Consider the following 21,978-nt stretch of genomic DNA (forward strand, 5'->3'; position numbering starts at 1 on the left):
AATTGCCCCAGCAACTACCCCATTTGTGGCTCTCAAAATGATGCACTTCGTATGTACAGTCCAGCCTATTCTAGCCACTTCCACAGAACATAAGAAACAAATTTGTCGCCGCTACATACTCTTTTAATTTATAGTGAATATTTGACCTTATTCCAGATATTACAATGAAATAATTGCTTCCTTAATTGCAGGCAAATACGCCTGGTCTAAACAGAAAAGTCTTTGTCTCATTTCTCCAATGTATGTATTCCAATAACTTAATACCGAGCCCATGTAAAATCATGTTCAGATTAGCTATCTGGAATTACTTAAAGGGGAATACGCAAACAATAAAAAAAACAATATATTTTACTGGTTTGTAAGGATATAATTAAAAAAAGCTAAGTCATTGCAATGCCAAGCAAGGAGACTGCGCGCTTACACCAAATCTCCTCTAGAAAGACACTATGAAGCAGACGATTACACTGTACAGATATTTAAAGGGGGAGTTCACCAATTTTTTCTTTCTTTCAAATCTACTGGTGCCAGAAAGGGCCAGACATTTGTAATTTACTTCTATTAAAAAAATCTCAAGTCTTACAGTACTTATCAACTGCTGTATGTCCTGCAGGATGTGGTGTATTATTTCCAGTCTGGAGAGCTGGAGAGGTTTTCTATGGGGATTTGCTGCTGCTCTGGACAGTTCCTGACATGGACAGAGGTGGCAGCAGAGAGAACTGTGTCAGACTGGAAAGAATACAAAGGTGGTGCTGTCTTTGAAAGAACATATTAAAAAAAAGATTAAAATGCATCCTTTTTTTTAGCGTTTACAAAAACAGGAACGGACACATTTTTGTGTATATTAAAAAAAACATTTTTGAAAGTTTTTTGATTCCTTTTTTTAAAATGGAAAAACGGATCAAAACGGATGCACATAAATGCAAAAACACAGTGTGAACCCAGCCTTATACTTATACAGTTTTCAGCAAAAAGGATACTCTTCACTGTTGCGAATGTCAACCACGAGTAACTTTGGCTTACTGGATTTGTTCTTTTTGGTAGGACCCTTTGCATGACTCGGCACAGTCAATTCACACAGGTCAATCAGATCCTCCGCCGATATTCGAGGGGAAACCTCTGATTTTAGTTCACTCAGCTTAATGGGTTCTCTTCCCTGTAAATAAAGAGAAAACAACATGACAATGGTAACTGGCCATACTCTGTACATTCATTGGGGCAATATGCAAGGAAACGGATTATTGCCTAGCAGCTAAGGGGTGCTGAATCCAAAGAGAATGCAGCATTCCAAGTGTAAGAAATAAAAACGGAAGCACTCACACATAAATTACTGCAAAATTGACATTTATTTTCAACACATCGCAGGGACTGAAGGGAAGGAGGGAGGCATCACTGCAGGCGTGCACCTCTTGTAATATCAGGTGAGCACGTACACTGATCCTTCCCTCCTACCTTGGGATGTGTTGAAAATAAATGCAGATTTTGCAGTAATTTTTGGGTGAGTGCTTTCCGTTTTCATTCCTTACATTTGAATATTCTAGTGATATGGCATAACTTTATGGCTAGGTTCCCACTAGGTGAAAACGACGGCCGTCTTTCATAATAACGGCCTACACTGTGCAAATAACAGAGGTTAATTGTGAAATAGCGGCCGATGTCATGTAGAACGGAAGTAATTTTTTTTGCATAGTGTGAACCAAGCCTTCTGCATGGAAATACCTCTTTGAGGGCTACCATAGGGCATACAAAGAAAAAAATATCAATATCTCAATGCTTCAGACTTGGAAGCATAAAACCCAACAGTCATTAAAGGACAAAACCTGACAAATCTAAAAACCAGTGCAGACGGAGGGTGGGGGGAACAAAATAAAGAACCTATACTCACCTGTCCCCGTGCCCTTGCAGCGCAGCATCCATTTTCAGACAGCCACTGATCTCCCGCAGCTCCTGCTACATCACATCAGTATCAACTAGTGATGAGCAAACTTGTTGAACATTTGGGTTCTTCCGAACATGAACCCCTGGCGGTTGGAGAAATTGGATGCAGCTCTAGAGAGTTCAGAAAAACATGGGCTGCATTCATCTTCTCCAGCCGCTGGGATATAAATGCGAGTAACATGTTTGCTCATCACTAGTGCCGACACTATATTAATTCCTTTGTACTTAGAGTAGGATGCCCTAAAGGCTCTTGTAGGTGTAAAGTATTGGTGTCCCAATACTTACCGTATTTTCCGGTGTATAAGACGACCTTTTAACCTTAAATTTAACCTTATATTCCAGGTTCATACCCCTTGGCCAGACACAATCAAGGGTGTGTATCCATCGCATCTCCTTCTGTTTCAGCATTTTTTTATATAATTTGGGTGTGTTTACATAGTGAAATATGGATTCTACTCACTATCTTATTTTAGTGCTCATGTTTGTTTTTAATAAGTGTCACCATTTTTATATTTGTTTGTCTATATTTTAGGGACCTACCGGTAATTTGGGCGGCAGGGTTGGAATCCTATGGAAGGAAAGACCGGCCGTTCGGATGAGACTCCGCAGAATCCTGTGCATGGTCTTGTGACATTAGGGGACGTGAGTTGCGCACTGTTCAGACTGGGGGATGCGGTTCCTTTTTAGGAGAAGAGTGGGATGTTCATGTTGTCTTTGAGGACCGTGATACAGGATCCTGCCAGGAGGAGTATAAAAGTTTGCTGTGGAGTCGGCCTGCTACGTAGGACTCTGCTAGGCGAGATCCGTACATGACCGGTCTGTAAGGGACTTTCTGGAGTGCTATCTATGACAACCATGAGTGCCATCCCTAAGTGGACATTGGGCAGAGAAAGGGTTAAGCCTATGTGTGTGATAATCCCAGCTGGTTATACTAAACTACGTGAAATCTCCAAGATTCTATGAAGATGCGGCCCGAGACTGTGGGCGGCGAATACGCCAAGCTGCCAACTCTGGACTAATGGAAATACAAGCATCGTAACCATGACAACATCTACACCTATTGCCGTCCTGATTGTGCGCAGCCGCCTTCCCTTTGTTTACAAGCCAGGCCGGGAGGAGTGGAGCCGCTTGCCGGATGACCGTTCTCCCGGAGAGGATTTGTGATCGCGTGAGCCTGAGTACGGAGGATGTAACGGGTTAGTTCCCGGAGGGGACACTGTATATCTAATGTTTATTGTTATGGATATAATTATGAAGATTGTTTTACTGATGGATGTCCCCGCCCCTAAGATCTCATGATTGGCACGTCTTTTAATTGTATATCGATGGTGATTGGTCACTCTGTATATAAAAATCCTGTTTGCACATTGTTGTGGTATACTTGAGAAAGGCTCAGTATGTTTTAAAGGGCCGAAACGTTGTCTAATTTTTTGTACGCATATAGCAAAAAAAAAGAAGAAACCTTTTTGATACCTTAAGAGACACTGTCTTCAATTGCTATTTTCTTTGTGGATGAAGTACTGGGTACGAGCCAACCTAGTGGAGGACTGTGCGTCTACACGGGAGCACCGCTGTTTTCACTTGGGACAGACTATATATATATATATATATATATATATATATATATGAAATGACATACAAACATAATGCCATTTTGTGCTTTGTACTCATTGTTTATTTGTTTATGGACACCTATGAAATATAAAACTTTAAATAAAGAATGTTTTAAAAAAAAATGACATACAAACATACTCTATGTATGTGTAACACGTAAAGAAAAAGCACACAGTGAGCCCCCCCAGTCATCATTACCCGGTGTATATAGCGCAGAACAGCTGCAATGACAGGCACTTTAGAAATCTCTTCACCTACCAAGGAGCCATGAAAATGATAGACATACACTAAAATGGAATGGCAGAATACTATGAAGGTCGACCTTGTTTACCAAAAATACCGAAAGTTTCTTGTACTTAGGCTGAAATAGCCGCATGATCCCAGATTTCCCTTTTCTCCAAAGATGAATACTTCCTCAAGATGCATTACATTCCTCACAATTACCCACAGATCATGTTCATATTTATAGCCTGGGCACATGTTCTGTGCAAACAACATTTCAGAACACAACAGTGCTCTCCTTTTTGGTTCACCCTTAAACAATATGCATTATATAAATTTTCTAAATATAACAATGAGACATATAGCAAGGAACATAATTGGTTTAAGGGCGCCTTTACACAGATTTTTCTGACAGATTTTTTAAAGGAGAAGTTCAGCGAAAAATTTTATTAAAGTATTGTATTGCCCCCCAAAAGTTATACAAATCGCCAATATACACTTATTACGGGAAATACACATAAAGTGCTTTTTGGCCTGCACTTACTACTGCATCAAGGCTTCACTTCCTGGATAACATGGTGATGTCACTTCCTGGATAACATGGTGATGTCACTTTCTGGATAACATGGTGATGTCACTTCCTTGATAACATGGTGATGTCACGACCCGACTCCCAGAGCTGTGCGGGCTGTGGCTGCTGGAGAGGATGATGGCAGGGGGACACTGAGGGACACAGGGCACTGGAGGGACACTGAGCATCCATCTGCCATCATCCTCTCCAGCAGCCACAGCCCGCACAGCTCTGGGAGTCGGGTCGTGACATCACCATGTTATCCAGGAAGTGACATCACCATTTTATCCAGGAAGTGACATCACCATGTTATCCAGGAAGTGACATCACCATGTTATCCAGGAAGTGAAGCCTTGATGCAGTAGTAAGTGCAGGGGAAAAAGCACATTTTGTGCATTTCCCGTAATAAGTGTATATTGGTAATTTGTATAACTTTTGGGGGGGCAATACCATACTTTAATAAAAATTTTCACTGGACTTCTCCTTTAAGCCAAAGCCAGGAAGGGATTTGATAAGAGGAGAAATCTCAGTCTTTCCTTTATGACCTGTTGTTTATAGTCTGTTCCTGGCTTTGGCTTCAGAAATCTGTCAGATAAACCTCTCTGTATAAAGACACCCTAATTGTTTAGTATAATAAAGCTTATGGCCTAGATTTATCAAAGGGTGTAAAATAGAAACTGCTGTATACTGCCCAAAGCAGCCAATCACAGCTCAGCTTTCATTTTACCAGAGCTGAATGAGCTGTGATTGGTTGTTATCGGCAGTTTTACACCAGTTTTTCTGACTTTCATAAATCTGGACCAATATCTTCATAAATAAATAAATGTGAGTTCAATTTGTAAAGGATCTAATAGGTTAAAAAAAACCATGATTAAGCGCGGCAGCGCGAAACGCGTTGGTTTTAATGAATTTTTATAAATTAAAAGTTATGTTTTAATCTTATCTTCATGTTCGGGGAGTGCTGACCTACTCACAGCCTATCTACTATTCCTTGAATCCAGCGTCTAGCACACGCCAGGACTCGTGCACCCCACCCATCTTGTTTATTCACTTGGAGCTGCACAACCATCTCTATCGGGTGAGCTGATCCTTATCTACATACATCCATGCTTACAAAAAAAAAACATACCTAGCCCGCTCCCCTACTGGTCTCCCGCAACCCAAGTTTTTCTCCTGCTGGTTCTTCGAACTTGTCTCTTCTCCTTCTTTCCAAGATGACTGCTCGTTGCAGAAATTACCACCTCAGCCAATCACTGACCAAGATGGGACACCACTGTGGCTTGTGATAGACTAAAGGCTTTATTACACGGGCCGATCAGGAGAAACAATCTAGTGTCGACCTGTCAGATCAGCGCTCGCTTGCTCCTCGTTCCCCAGTGGCGCTATTACCAGTGCCGACCGAAAGCGGGTGGGGGGCGGCATGAAGAGCTGAGAGATGATCCAAGGATCGTCCAGGGAGGATAATTGTTTAGCGCCGCACTACCCCTTTAAGGCTACAGTTCCTACCCTGTACCCTTGCCTTTGAAGTAGGAAGACGAGAGAAAAATGGGGGACCAGAAGGAGAAGAACGGAGCTGTGGGAGACTAATAGGATACCAGAGCTAGGTAAGTATGCTTCTTTTTCTGTACCCTCCCAACACCCATCCTCTTTTTAAAAAAAGATCCCATGTTGGGATTGAAAAGTTGTGTTTTTTGGGCTAAATAAACCACTTTTTATTAATGAATCAAAGGTTACCTAAAAAATGAATCCAATTATTATATATATCTTCCTTGATGTGATATTTTACATGACATCTAAACTGTAAGGAGGATCTGTGGTCAAGCATAAGATCAGTATTTCTCCCCCAGTACCGGCACGGACTCACAAACCCACATAAGCCTCTTATTTTAATATTAGTAATCAAAGCCACCAAGGCATTCTGAAATTAAAAGCTAAGCTCCTGCAAGATTAAAGAGTTCTCAGCATCATTTGGCGGCAGGCACGCACAATTAGAGACGGCCATTTCATTTTCCATCATTTCATAATCTCTTGCTGGCATTTCATTAGGTCTTTCATGTACAGTCAAACCTTTCTCAACCTGTCTTTTATATCCTGTGGCCTTTGACATTATTTTGTAGAAAGTCAAGGTTTATGAACATTATGAACAGTAGAGTGTGAAAAGCATCGGCCGGATCAGAGGGTTCTTGGCTTTAACTGACTCAGCAGGAGTCCCTCTGTGTGTTTTTGAGGAAGATATTGTAACAATGTGTTAAAGGTTTGACATTAGTGGTTGCTATTAATGCTAATTTAGTCTCTTTGCTAATGGGGTCCCTGTATGACTAGCCAATGGTTGATGACAGCAGGTTAATATGACACTTTACAAGTAAGCCTCTTTTGGGGTCACATTCCCTACTTTTGACCTAAATCCCTCTATCCCGCTTTGTTTCTTAAAGCAAATCTGTACCCCTAAACTCCCCCCCCCCCCCCCCAAACCGCTTGTACCAGCAGATAGCTGCTTTTAATTCAAGATCTATCCTGGGGTCTGTTCGGCAGGTGATGCAGTTATCGTCCTAAAAAACAACTTTTAAACTTGCAGCCCTGTGTCAAATTGGTGTGGCCTGGAGTGTCTGTGCCCTAGGCCTGCACTGCCTCTCTGTCCCTCCTCCCCACCCTCTTTACCATTAGGAATGCTCCTGGGCAGGATTTCTCCTATTCATCACTTGCCTGAACACTGCACAGGTGCTGGATCGTTAAGGCCCATGTGCATTGTTTAGATAAGGGATGATTAGGAGAAATCTTGCCCAGGGGCATTCCTAATGGTGAAGAGGATGGGGAGGCGTTGTAGGCCTAGGGCACAGACACTGTAGGCCACGCCAATTTGACACAGGGCTGCAAGTTTAAAAGTTGTTTTTATAGGACAATAACTGCATCACCTGCCGAACGGACCCCAGGACAGATCTTGAATTAAGCAGCTATCTGAAGGTACAAGTGGTTTTGGGGGGGGGGGGGGGGCAGATTGTGGGTACAGAGTCGTTTTAAATGTCCCTTCTAAGCTTATACAGTAAATACATTTGCCCAAATAAATTTATATATGTTACGTCTACCTAGTTCCTACCAATATATACCTAACAATTTAAATTTCACATGAACGTATGGGCTGGGTGCTGGGAATAAGCTCTCTACTATTAATCATAGCGGTGGAACCTCTTTTACTACATCCATATGCCCTAAAAATACACCGATGCCCATAAATTCTATCAAATATTACATTTTTTAAAGGTGTAAGTATCCAGGCCTGCTATCTCTTGTTTCACAATCAAAGTAAATGCATAACAAATCTTAGTTCCTTTGCAATTTTCTTATTAAAATGTATTTCACATAAAGAAAATCCCATAGAGACAAAATTCATCCGAGTGTGAAAAGTCACTTATTATCCACCTCCATGATGGTGCCCAGGAGGACAGACCTCTAATATACAGAATCCCCAAAAAAGATGTAGGAATACCAGGAGACCACATGACATGCGAGATGTGGGATTACAGACTTAGCACACTTGGGTGAATTTTATCTATATGGAATTTTTTTTATGTTGTATTTGTACTATGTTCTTGCTAAAAGGAAAAAGGTTTTATCCTTATTGCCTAATACAGAATGAGGGAGATTACTAAATTGGCCCTATTGTGCATACTAGGGTTCGTGTGGGTCTGTAGGTGACAAAAAGAAAGCGATAAGGACACGAGGAGGAAAAAAAAAACCTAAAGCAAAAAAGCAAAAATTGGCCTGGTCCTAAAGGGGTTAAAATACATGAATACCGAGAATAGAACAAGACATATTTCCGTATCGGCCTCTAATAAGTAAAAACAAATAATCTATAATTAAATACAAACTTTCTGTAGCCGTATCTTGGCATTAAACGTTGTCATAACATATAAGGAGACATACAGTATGTGCTTTAGTACTTTAAATACAGTCTGAACAAACACTCTAAAAATACCCCATTGGTATTGATTATATACATCTGTATAGGGATCTTGTTCTTGGGCCACCTGTCTACAGACAATACGCCGACTATACAAAGAGAATCCTCCATGCTAGGACAGGTGATAGGAATTCTCATGGTTTCTGGTTACCGCCAAAATAACAACTTTACCCAAATATGCTGACCTCTGACCTTAACATAGGGTATATGCTTTACATTACAGCCACTAATAACGGCCATAACAAATTGTTCACACTTTCCATACGTCTTATGTTCTTCACAGATTTATTGTATGACTGATGATTGTTATGAGAAGAAACCAGAGAATGGCATTATGTATAAATGGGGGGAGGGGAGGATTTATCATTGCATTTATATGGCTTTTTATGTTTTTTTGCAAATTTTTACACAAATGGCAATTTGCAGCTTATTAAAACTGCAATGGTAGCTGCCATTCAAAACGGTCCCAAAAACTCACGTCACATGACCATACTTACAAACTTGCTTTCAGTAAGCTTATAGGCCCAGTTCACACTGAACAAAAACGACGGAATTCCGCGGCGGAGCTCTCATATCTGTCATTTCTTTGAGCGCAGAGTGGGACGGGAGCGGACGCCAGTGTACCCTCCCATTCACTCACTGCAGGACACTAAGCAGGGCGAGGCTCCGCCACAGAAAGCTGCCATTTTTGCTCAGTGTAAACAGGGCCTTAATGTGGATCAATTGAGTTATTAGCTCTAGCTGTATTCAGATATATGATTTACAACAGCCACGACCACTGGAGATGTTCATTGGCTGGAACCGTGCTGTGCGTGGCTTTACCCTTTGTTCTCTCTATATAGGTGACGATTTCTACTGTACATTAAGGAAACCCCAGTCACTGACTATGTAGATAGGTTGTTATTGGATCCGACCTATGTGAACACAGCTGTAATATCTGGTTCGTTGAGCAAAAATCCATATGTTACTTAATGTTCACACTCTCCAGCATTTGTAATTAGACAAAAAAAAATAGTTGAATATGTTTATGGAAAAATAAAAAAGTGGGTTCACACCTCTGTCTCCGTTTACGAATGTATCCGTCCATATTAAATGAATGGATGAGCACAAACAGATGAGAAAACTGATTGCAAAGTTATCACTTTTTATGGTTTTATGGAGAAGTCCAGCTATTTAAAAAATTTCCCAGCCAGTAGGGGCAGAAGGTAAGGGTGCGTTCACACTGAGGAATCCGTGCGGATTAGTCCCTGTGGATTCCATCGGTCGCATCTCCGCCTGTCCTATAGTCTCCATTCTATGGTTAGGCAGATTTAGCCGTCCGCCCAAAGAATGGACATGTCCATTCTTTGGGCGGATGGCGGAATCTACCTGAGCATAGAATAGACTGGCGCTGTGCGTGGGAACCGGGCCATGGTTAGAAAAAGGGACCGCGGCACCTGCGCTGCTCTATTCATGTGCAACACTTAAAGTGAATGTACCTGATGGTACATTCGCTTTAACACTGATGCATTTGATAAAACCTGAGCTTAACGGATCTGCTCGCTTACATTTCTCTGTTAGCAAAACAGAAAAGAGAAACTGAATTGAGGCAGAGGGCAAAACGCTGTTGTGAACCTAATCTAAGAAAAACTGAAACGCTGTAACCAGCATTATAAGGCTATGTTCACACTTAGTATTTCTGTCTTTTTTTTCAGCCAAAATCAGGAGTGGAATTGACAGGACAAAATATGCTGGAAAGATTTGCATGGTTTCTGTGTTTTCAACCCACTCCTGGTTTTGGTTAAAAAAAAAGACTGACAGAACTACTATGTGTGAGCAATTCTCGCGGAACCTCGTCAAAATGCATGCGGAATCCGATCAAAATTCTGCCCGTAAAAAATGAGCAGCCTTGGCTCCCATAGGTTTGGCTTTTCATGCATTAGTGCACACGGTAGAATTTTCCGTCCGGAAATCCCGTCACGGATACGCATTCCGCCAGAAGAATTGACATGTCAATTCTTTGGGTGGATTCCGCTAAAGGAATCCTATAGAAGTCAATGGGGCTTAAATTCTTCTTCAATTCCAGAGCAGAATAGGCGAGGAATTTCAAGCAGAAAACTTTCCTCTTCAATTCCTCAGTGTGCACATACCCTTAGGGATAACCCGCCGCTCGCATCTCCACCATTGCCACAGACTCCATTCTATGCACAGGCGGATTCTGCCGTCTTGTAAATTCCGACTTGTCAATTCTTTAGGCGGATGGCGGAATCCGCCTTTGCATAGAATGGAGTCTATGGCACAGGCAGAGATGCGCGCAGGCACTGTCGAGGGTGAGCGGCGGAATCCGCCCAGATTCCGTAGTGTGCACACATCCTTATAGAATACATATAGTATTGAAGAAATTTTGGTAAGTACTAAATTTCAGCGGCAAGCAAGTACTGGGACATGGAGACCTACTTGAATGGTATAATCTTACAGGCATATTTCATTAGCATCAAACACCTGGAGATCAGGGCTGATATTGGAGGTAGGGGAGGAAAGATCATCTATAGTTGGTCCCATTAGGCAAAGCACAGTCATTTTTGCGGTCTCTCATACAATGTAATATGCAGGGTGAAATGAATTCAGAAATGTCATCTCTTTTCACTTCAGATAGCAAAGATTGGGAGCCGGTTTTGTCTCACTGGGAGAGTAACATTGAAGAATGCCGCCTTAATATGAACTCTCCTGCCTCCTGGCATAAACACAATGTTCAGTTTTGCTTCAATACATTTGTAATAAAAACATTTACCTAAACTTTGCACCCAAACGGAGCCAAATAAAGGTTTGTCATTCGTAAGCAATCATATTCCTAACAGGACATGACACGCAGGCAATTTCAATTTTCTGAACGCGAAAGAACATAGCTGTAAATGGCGGCTCCCAATCCCCCTCTGCAACATTCCTTTTTACTAATTCCGCTCAATTTTACGTTATAATCCTTATTTTCTCCGGGACGCGAAGTCTTTGGGAGTGAGAATGCTCTTAAGACATTTGTCATGGTGACTGATACAAAGGGCCATTGTGACTTGACGGCTGAGAAAAAAAAATGAGCACAAATTATATATGATGGGGCAAAAAGTGATTACCATTAGTGACATAACATGTCTCAATGACAGGTCAGCCCGGAGTTAAGTCGATGCAGAAGCTCGGAGAAGTCAGCAAAGCATCTGAATAAGAATAAGACTCTCTGTAGTCTGATTCATTCAAGTTGCCGAGAACTGGCGGAAAACGAGAATACTAAATTCAGATCTATATATATTACTAGGGCATCACAAGTACTCAGAAAATCTTTCCGTTACTGAGAAAGTTGACTGACAACTAATATGCAGAACAAAATATGAAGAGCAGGAAAAAAATTATATATATATATATATATATATATATATATATATATATATGGTCACCATTTTTTTTTTTTATTCCAAATGGGTTTAACATATCATATGGTGTTAAAGTGAACCTTGGAAGAAAAAGAAAAAAAGTGGACAAAAAAACAAAACAAAAAACAAAGAGGCAGAGCACCTCATAGGGTGACGCATTCTGTACAATGAGTGAGACTCACATATGTATAACCATTGACTTGGTGTGGTTGTTCCAAGTCGCAACCAACTTACAAGGTATAGATGACTAATCTTACATGGGATGGTCGCAGCTGGAAATCAATCTCAGTAACGAAAAGATTTTATGAGTCCTTGTGATTAGAGATGATCGAACAGCGCTGATGTTCAGGTTCGTACAAACTCGAACCATTGGTATTTGACTCCGGCAGTCTTCCCGTTCTGTGGGGAAGGTGGAGACAGCCCGAGTCCCGCCTGGAAAACAAGAATACAGCCTGACCCTTAGGTCTCTTTCACACTATCCGTGCACGGATCCCCCCTGCCACCCATCCACAGAGATGACAGGAGAGCAGGATGTGCTCTCCTGTCATCTCATCTACTACTCACCTACTCCCCGCGCTGACCGGCTACACGCGCTCCCTTGAAGTGGCCGGGACTTCGCTGCCGGGAGAAGGTACCGTAGTCCCGGCCACTTCTTGTGAAGTTGAAGCCGTTCAGCGCGGAGAGTAGGTGAGTAGTAGATAAGATGACAGGAGAGCACATCATGCTCTCCTGTCATCTCAGCGGCTGGGTGGCGGGGGGTATCCGTGCCGCGATCCGCACTACGACATGTCCTATTTTTACATGTCCCATGTCCAATGTGGGTCGCGGCACGGACCATGTGAATGCCCACCTTCACTTTAATGGGCCCTAAAATTGTCCGTGGTTGCAGATCCGCAACCACAGACAATTTTACGGGACGTGTGAAAGAGCCCATAGGTTGAATTGTTTTCCAGGTGGGACTCGGGCTGTCTCCACCTTTCCTACTGAATGGGAAGACCGCGGGAGTCAGATACCAATGGTTCGAGTTCATCCGAACCTGAACATTAGCGCTTTTCGGTCATCTCTACTTGTGATGCCCTGGTAATATATATAGAAATCTGAATTTAGTATTCTCGTTTTCTGGCAGTTTTTGGCAAGTAGAAATGGTCACCATTTCATCCCGGATGGGTTTCACATATCAAAAGATCTTAAAGTGAAACTTGGAAGAAAAAGTAGACAAAAAAAGAACCAGAGTCACTGGATAACCTCTTTAAAGTGGAAGGGGCAGGAGTAAAGTGGATTCCATTGGCGCCAGTTTTCACCCCTTCCTGGTCGGCACTCATTATATAAAGGCATGTCTATAAGTTTGAAGGTCCATTAGATTAGACAATAATTTGGAGTTCCCCTTTAACTTCTGGTTCTCTTCAATCACACCCCCTCCCATCTCTCCAGTATGCACACTATATGGCGGAAGAGAAAACCCATAACACAAAAATATAGTGGTCTTCTAAAGAGATGGTCTTTTGGATAGGTTTCACTGTATATAGAAACTGCCAATCAGTAGTGGCCCAGGCTAAGACATGGTAACGACCAGTCATTACTGTCATCACCGGTTAGTCACACAGAAGACAATTATCAGTGAGTGCTCATTAGAAGGAATTAACCGTCCACATTCCATCGGCTACAAGGGGATAAACCTCATTACGGACCACACTGCTTGACACTACTGTATTAGTGGGATTTTTTACACAATGTCTAGATGGAAAGGTCTGTAATGGGAATAGGCCAAGTGTTACGTCAAGCCAGTTCTGGGTACTCACATAGCTAAAGTGTTGTGTGGCCTATTACCCTGTGAACACATGTTTTATCGTCCTTCGTCATGGTTTTGCAGTGCAGTACTGCACCATGATGAGTGACCACATTGGTATACTATTGTATGCAGGAAAACGCATGTGTCTGAGCCCTATGATTTTATATAGTATAATCTCCTTGAATTGCATAACAAGGAAGTTTACCAATCAGTAAGAAGTCTGGTAATGCGGGGAGCTATAAGATGGTCATGAGGCTCAATTCAAGATGAAATTACCATGTACTCTACCTGGGTTTAGCATAGGACTTCAGGTAAACCTTCTACTATATAATAAGTGTAAACTATCATCATAAATAAGCAATAAATATCACTGTACAATAAAAAGCTATTAAAGTTTCAAGTATACTTTATTGATTCCTGGCAGTTTCTTTTTTTTAATATAAGTGCGAAAAGTATAGTACATCTTTTTTATACATCGAGGGTATGTGCACACTATGGAACCCAGGCGGATCCCCCGCCGCGGATTCCGGAGCTTGCCCCCGCTCGCATCTCCGCCTGTGCCATAGACTCCATTCTATGCACAGACAGATTCCGCCGTCCACCTGAAGAATGAACTCGTTCATTTTTCAGGCAGACGGCGGAATCAGCTTGACCATAGAATGGAGTCTATGACACTGGCGGAGATGAGAAAGGGGGCAAGCTCCGGAATCCGCGGCGGGGGATCCGCCTGGGTTCCATAGTGTGCACATACCCTCATAGTTGCTGCAGATTCATAAAAGGGCTGTGATCCCTCCTGGGAAAAACAGTTACTGGCAAACCATTATATGGCCCATATTAGAGACGCGGATCACCTATGAATGGGGATGTGCAATTGCAGGCAGTTATGGACTATATGTGACTATAGCCTAAGAAACGGTGGTGCCTGGACTTCATTTTGCAATGATCAATGTTATTACCGCTGCGTCTAAGGGTCCTATTCCACGGGCCGAGCAGGGCCCGATCAACGATGTAAACGAGCGCCGATCTGCTAGATCGGCGCTCGTTTACTGGGCCTATTCCACGGCCCGATGAACGTTGAGCGAGGGCTGCAACCCTTGCACAATACATTACCTGGCAGGACTTCTCCGCTCCGTCTTCCTCCTCGAGTCCCGCGGCGCAGCACTAACTCCTGGCCTGTGATTGGCTGAGTGGTCTGACAGATCAGTCAGGCCGCTCCGGAGCTGCTGATGCTGTGCCGCGGGACCTGGGGAGGAAGACGGAGCAGAGGAAAAGTCCTGCCAGGTAATGTATGGTGCTTCTCAAATTGTCGGTCGCCTGCCGCGCACCGCTATTCCACCGTAGCGATGCGCAATGGGGGACCGATGATTTTAGGTCTGGCCCTAAATAAACGATCAGCCGATGACACAATCATCTGCTGATCGTTTTCTATATTCCACCGAATCGGGCCGATTATCGCTCCCGTGGAATAGGCCCATAAGAGCGCCTTAACGGGCCATGCATCTGTGTGTCCATCATATGACCGGAACAGACCAGCAAACAATTAAGATTTCTCCAGAATCCGAGATACTGAACCGTGTGAAGAATACAGATCCTGTACTGGAAACGTTTAAATTTCCATTATACTAAAAATAACATTTATTTGCAGAAAACATAATAACTTTTTAAATGATAAGTATTAAGACAATACCCTGCGTTCCCAAAGAAGCGTGACTATAAAAAAAAAAAAAAAACTTCAAGGAAGTGGCTCAACACAAAATGCATGGATTTCACTGGGTAATTGTTTCATTCTGCATCCCCCCTTAGGGCTTGTACAGCTGGTTAATTCTACGTCAATACCCTTACAGTACATTTAGTTGATTTCTACTTAAGAAGATAATATGATGTTTCAGAAAGAAAATCAACGCGTGACAATAATTCTAGAATCCGTACGACGCTTCCAGATATCCCACGTGTAGAGCGTCTATTACTTCCACACGTCCTGGTAGACTTATAGCGATGGAGAAAGTTCCTCCCCGCGAGGCAGATGTGCTTTCCTTCAGTTCATTTGTTCAGAACTGGCAATTAGCTCGTAGAAGAAAGAGCTGGGAAAGAAACTCGGTGTTTGTGCCATGTAGGCTCTGCACAAACCCTATATTTTTCTAATGATGAACAGCAAAATAAGACAAACCGAGGCACCGAGACCAGACTGAGTCAGAATAATTAACCTGGGAAAATACGCGAGGAGAGAAGTTCAATGGGGACAGCGCATTAAATCGTTCCGTATTCAATTAGGTTTAGAAGATGAAGGGCGTGTAATTACGGCTAGCAGGGCCTAATTATAGAACAATTAAAGTGATGACATAGCCTAGGACTTCAATAAATTGCTGCGTGCTTAACACAGCAACATCATTGCCATATTAGGATTTAAGAGCTCTCGTTTCACACTGCGTAAACACCAGGCTGGAACGGCGGGAGGAGGAATACAGCACTTTCTCCTGTGTTCTTCTATCTATAGCTTACATGACGTCTTACATAAATACTGACACAAGCAACAATATGCTAGAATGAATAAAACCACGTTCTGAAAGGGCACCTACTCGTGGCTGCTGTCCGCTCTCTTGGGCATTCTAGTCTTCAATGTCTTTTTTTCGCATTTCAGAGTAAGGGGGTATTCAGATGTCCTGTGATTATGGTCCGTGTATAGAAGATGTGCTATGGGCCAGAATCACAGAACTTCCGGCATCATGATTCATTATGATGCTGGGAGTAGAAATGAGCGAACCTTTCGGACTGCCTTTCGTGATGCCTGCGATCCCGGGTGCATAGTTGCAATCCCGGGAATATATCCATTCACTGGAATATCCTGGCCGCATATTCCCAGGATCGCAAGTATGCACCCGGGATCTCAGGCATCACGATCGAGCAAACTGCTTTCGGACCAAAAGTCTGAAAGGTTCGCTCATCTCTAGCTGGGAGCTTCAAAACAGTTTAAGAGTGTCACTCTCGTTTCTTTCTTTCTTTTTTTTTGCAGAAATCAATAGTAAAGGCAATTTTAAGAAACTTTGTAATTGGGTTTATTAGGCAAATATGCCATTATCTGCATTCAAAAAGCCTTTCCCCAGCACCCCCCCCCCTCTCTCATTCACTGCTCATTATCAGAAAATCTTGACTAGTTTACATCAGTCGAGCCCTGTGTAACTTATGGAGAGGGGAGGGGGGAGATTAGTCACCAGCAGAGAGCAGAGAACAAAGGAGTACACAGTGGGAGCTGTGTGAAAGCCTGTATTCAGAGGTCAGAGCTGACTGTCAGAGGAGATGAGGAGCCCGGTGATGTAGCTGTAAATTAACTCTTTGTTGTCCTGTTTTGCTGCCTCATCTCCCTCCACCCCTCCCCTCTCCATAGAAAACCATGAAGACAGAGGGGAGAGCTTCAAACTGCTTTTTCATTATAAAAATGCATTTTTCGGCTAATAAACCCAATTACAAAGTTTCTTAAAATGGCCTGTACTATTGATTTCTGAAAACAAAAACCCAAAAAAACAAAAACGAACAATGACACTTTAAGGGTAGCTTCACACAGGCCAGATCCGCAGCGGATTTCTCCCAGCAAATTCGCAGCAAAATCCGCTGCGGATGCCTTCCTGTTGGTTTTTATGAGAATAAATAGTTGTGCGGGATTAGCTTCCTGCTGTGAGTATGTAACTGACAGCCCCGTTAACCCCCAGCTGGCCGGAGCATACTGTACTGCTCCGCTCTCCAGTTTGCTTCGGGAGTTTCCAGCTGGATGTCCCGCTCACTCAATCAGTGCATTGCCCCGCCGCAGCACACTGATTGGTTAAGTGGGACGTCCAGATGCCGGAAGCCCCTATGTCTTCCCATAGAAACTACAGGCAAGGGATCCGCAGCGAATTTTGCAGCGTAAAATCCGCTGGGATCCGTAACGTGTGAATCTCAGTATTTTGCAACCAAAACCAGGTTTGAAAACACAGAAAGGCTATGTTCACACACTGTAGCAATTGAGTGCCTGGCTGTCATTTAATTTAGTGGCAAATAATGGCTGTTAGTTCAAAACAATGGCCGTTGTTTAAAAATAACGGCAATTATTTGCTATTGAATGGTGGATATCCACTCAATTTCAATAGTGTGTAAACATAGCCTTTCTGTGTTTTCTATCCACTCCTTGTTTTGGTTGAAAAATACTGACCAAAAATACTGTGTGGGAACATAGTCTAAATGTTTGTGATAGTGTACTGACACACTGTGACACACACTAATCCAGTAACTGCTTCTCCTCTATATTTTCTTACTTGTCACTAGCCCATTCTTAACACATCACTATTAACTCTTGACTACTACATAGTCAAGTGGTTTTGATATTTGCGCAGAGCTCGTCCTAGGAATGCTCATTCAGCTGATCACCGGCCTGTGTAAAGGTACCAGTATCAGCAAACGAGTGGGAAAACACCTGCTGTCGGCTGATTGGATATTCTGTACGGCAGTAAAATTGATCTTTATTGGCCACACATCTTTTTGTGTTACCAGATGTGCGTCCAAAAACAATGAATGTTATTGGCCGCACGAAGGATGCACTGATTGTTGGCCGCTAGTTTGGTCATGCCGTGTAATCAATGGAGCAGCGTCATAGAGAGGCGGTGGCTTCCTCCCACTGGGGCCGGGCTGGCCAACCTCCAGTGCTTTACCCCTGGCCGGTGCCGAAATAGAACGGCGCTGTACACTGGAACTGGGCCACGGTTCAAAAAAGGACAACAGCACTGGCGCCGCTCTACACATGGGTAAAATGCTTAAAGCAAATGTACTAATGGTACATTTGCTTTAACTAAAGGGCTGCACAAATGAACAACAATTGCTGTCAAAACACTGCAATTTATTTAGTATTGCGTATAAGTGCCACATGCAAAAATACATGCACTTACACTCCTTGGCATGCTATCAATGAGGTTATGAACAGTTGAGTGTTCTGCCATGACGATACAATGAAGCGTGCTCGGCCCAGACTGGTCGAACCATCGAACAATATCCACGAATGTCAAGCGCAGGTAGGTATATATTTGCCAGACCACGGTTCACAAATACGTAACCAAATGCAGTCAAGGTGCTAAATAAAAACTATTAATGTAATGCAATGTAAACTATTTATTTGTCACAACTCGTTTTGGCTCTTGCGTATGATAAAGCCTTTCTCAAGCATCCTTGAATGACTGACGAAAACTTGCAGTTTAATGTTATGACTACACTTGACACATTCGTAGTCAATTGGGAGGGGGCCCAATAAAAAGTTTGCTAAGGGGCCTAGCCATTTCTAGTTAAGCCCCTGGTTCCAAAAAGTTGTCATAGCAATCGGGGGCTAACAAAGACCCCAGGTATGCCATGTGCAAGTCTTTCTGATCCCTAAAATTCTGATTTTTGGCATACATTTTCTTCTGCCTCATCTTTTAAGACCCATAACATTATAACATTTTTTACTTTTTCACTGATAGAGCTGTATGAGGACAGTTAAATGACTGGCATTAGACTGATCTCTGATGTTGGTCATCACTGATGGGTATACAGCAGAGACGATTGACAGAGGACTGATGGACCAGAAGAATCCCACAAATGGATCAGCGCAAGTGTCAAGGTAAGTAAAGGTACATAACCCAATTGACTGGTAACTGTTATAGTTCACGATGATCGGAGAGCCAGATACAAAGTAGCATCCAAACAGTGTATTTATTTGCAACGCTTTTCAGTCATATAGTGCAAATTGGCCTTTATCAAGCATAAACCACTGTTGTCTAATGCACCTTTTAAATGTTATTAGATCACATAGCAGGAGTAACTCCGGGTGCATGACCTCAAATGGTCCCGTACCGGTAACCCGGTAAACAGTAATAGACATCAGGGTATAATATAATCAAGAACAGACAAATGGAAATGTAGAAAAAAAACACCAAACATATTAAAACCTAATAAGAAAAATTCAACCCTTCCCTAAGGCAAGTATTTATTACTACGGAAAAAAATACATACTAGTGGTATCACTACAGCTATAACAACCCATGCTATAAAATCCACAGGTTATACATCCTACACGGCGGACAGCACTGAGCTGCACTAAGCTGAAAATTTATGCTTCAGTAATGGAAATGGCCTTCATGGTCCTGAACAACTAAATTGATGAGCAGGCTCTGTGATATATCTTGATCCTTTGAACTTGCATTTGGAGGTTACGAACAGATCACAGTTCCATTGACCCTCCGTGACCTTCAGCATCTAATTGTTACCCCTGTAATAGCATATAAATTATACATTCTACAAGTGATTTCACACTTCCGTTGCCTCTCTCGTTACCTTTATTAATTTTAGAAGGTAAAAATATTTAACCCTTGTCTGTCTCTTAGATTTATACTGATGTAAACAATGCCTTTTATCTAGGTATATATCTCATACAAAATATAGAAGCACTCCATAAAACAGAGGCACTTATCCATGTGAAAGTAGCAACATTTCAGTTCTATCACAGGCCAAAAAAAAAAAAAATACAGAGTGTTGCTGTATTTTTCATTGTATTTTTGTGGACCAAGGATCTGAGACCTGGCTACACCCTCTTCCATTGTTTCTTTTTCTGACTGTTGCTCTCCTGGACTATTTACTGTATCTACAGAAGTGCTCGATGGTCTCGAATGGTTAAAGTGAATCTGTACCCTCACCCCCTCCAAACCACTGGTACTGTTCCATAGCTTTACCCAATGTATGCCATGTCCCAGGGTCTGTTTTTCTCCTGATGCAGTTATTCTGGTAAAAAAAAACATATTTTATTCCAGTGGTTGCAGGGTCAAAGAGAAGGGGCCTAGTTAATGTAGGCCCGCATCTTTAATGTAGACCTTTCATCTTTGTAGGTACATCACTTGGCTGGATTTTCATCCTCAACAGGCCAAAGGCACAGATGCTTAGGGCTCTGCTTTCTTGACCCTACATTGTTGGAAAAAGAGATGATTTTTTCCTGAAATAACGGGACCAGGAGACAAAGGGGCCCAGGACCAGACAAGTATTGGGGAAGGCTACGGAATGGTACTGGCGGTTTGGGTAGGGTGCCGGGGTGGATACAGATTAGTCTGGTAACCCAACCAATCAGCTGACCGGCACAGCTGTGGCACCAGGGAAAAAGAAGCTATGTACAGGAGCCGGAAGCCTTGGCTCTAGAAATTGTTTGCATTGGTGGCACTAGATTACTGCAGAAAAGCTTCAATTGAAGCCTACGGGAGTTGTGCTATAGTGATCGACTACAATGTACAGAGCCAAGGCTTCCAGCTCTCACATATTGTTTCAGTTGATCAGTAGGGGTGCTGGGTGTAAACTACTGATGGCCTATCCTATGAATATGTAGCAGTGTGATCCAGCAAGATCACTGGACCGAGAAGAGACCCATAAAAGTGGATCAGCGCAGATGTACCATGGTAACAGGATATATTGATAGCCAAGGATCATCAATAGTAGAAAATGGGAGTTTTTTTTATTGGCAGTGCGTTTCGGCCTGACACGTATAACACAAGCCTTTCTCAAGCATCAGTTGCTTGAGAAAAGCTCTTCTCGGGTCAGTGATCTTGTTGCATCACACTACTACATGATTTCCTCCCACCTCCTGTAGTGCAACCCCTAGGAACAGCTGCGACGTACACCTCTACATGTCTGCTATAGAGTTGTGCCTATCATTAGCACAACTCGTCCAGGTGAGTGCATTCTATTAGACATTCTCTGGAATACTACTATATTGCACTAGGAAGCGGCCCTCCGTTGTGTTTTTCTATCCGATTAATAGGTCAGCAACAGTTTGTGGCCAGAAAACCCTTTCGAGGGTGCACTTCTATAGACACAATACAAAATCCTGTAGAAAACCTTTGCAGAATATCTAAATACACCAAAGTGGACTCCACATACTCTGCTCATAAAGTATATCACACTCTCTCTATGAAGATCCATTGCTTATCTCTCTCTATTTAGAAAAGGAGCCATGAAATTTAATTATGACCAAAGAAAATTTAAAGGCAGACTAATTGACTTCAATGGGAAAAAAATGGAAAACCTCCAAGTCTAACCAGACCGATAGGTTTCATAAAACTTTAGCAAAACCACAATTATTTACTGCTACATAACTACTGCTTATGTTTGAATATACCATAAAAGTCAAGGCAGCGAGTAGCTTGTCTAAAACAATTATTAAATTGTATATTAGATATAAAAAAAAAAAAAATCATGGTTATGGAATCTCATATTAATAGCGTATAGATTGCCAAGGTTGAGCTGGGACTCCCCCTTAGAAATGTAATCATCACTCCGCTTTGTTTCCTGGCAGATATAATTGCTTGTGGAAGCACAGTCAATCTTTGATGTTCTAAAGAAAAATAAATAAATTAACTAAAACTAGTAGCCCAGAACTGTAGGAGGAGGCTAGGGGAGCTTGGCAGAAGATTAATGAAAACATTTGACGTGGAGCATTCATTTAACTTAA

At 42.3% G+C, this 21,978-nt stretch overlaps 2 protein-coding genes across 2 annotated transcripts in view; one reads left to right on the top strand and one right to left on the bottom strand.

The window, feature by feature from the left end:
• Nucleotides 1-21,978, top strand: part of AIMP1 (aminoacyl tRNA synthetase complex interacting multifunctional protein 1) — a 433,090-nt gene that overhangs the window by 202,104 nt on the left and 209,008 nt on the right. The window lies entirely within an intron of this gene.
• The window catches only part of TBCK (TBC1 domain containing kinase), a 205,743-nt gene that overhangs the window by 29,543 nt on the left and 154,222 nt on the right, over nucleotides 1-21,978 (bottom strand). The window contains exon 24 of the mRNA XM_069978417.1: nucleotides 978-1,153. Within this exon, the coding sequence (XP_069834518.1) occupies nucleotides 978-1,153 (176 nt within the window). The remainder of the gene's footprint in view (nucleotides 1-977; nucleotides 1,154-21,978) is intronic.

The sequence above is a fragment of the Dendropsophus ebraccatus genome, chromosome 7 (genome assembly GCF_027789765.1).
Source record: "Dendropsophus ebraccatus isolate aDenEbr1 chromosome 7, aDenEbr1.pat, whole genome shotgun sequence".
NCBI classification, from domain to species: domain Eukaryota; kingdom Metazoa; phylum Chordata; class Amphibia; order Anura; family Hylidae; genus Dendropsophus; species Dendropsophus ebraccatus.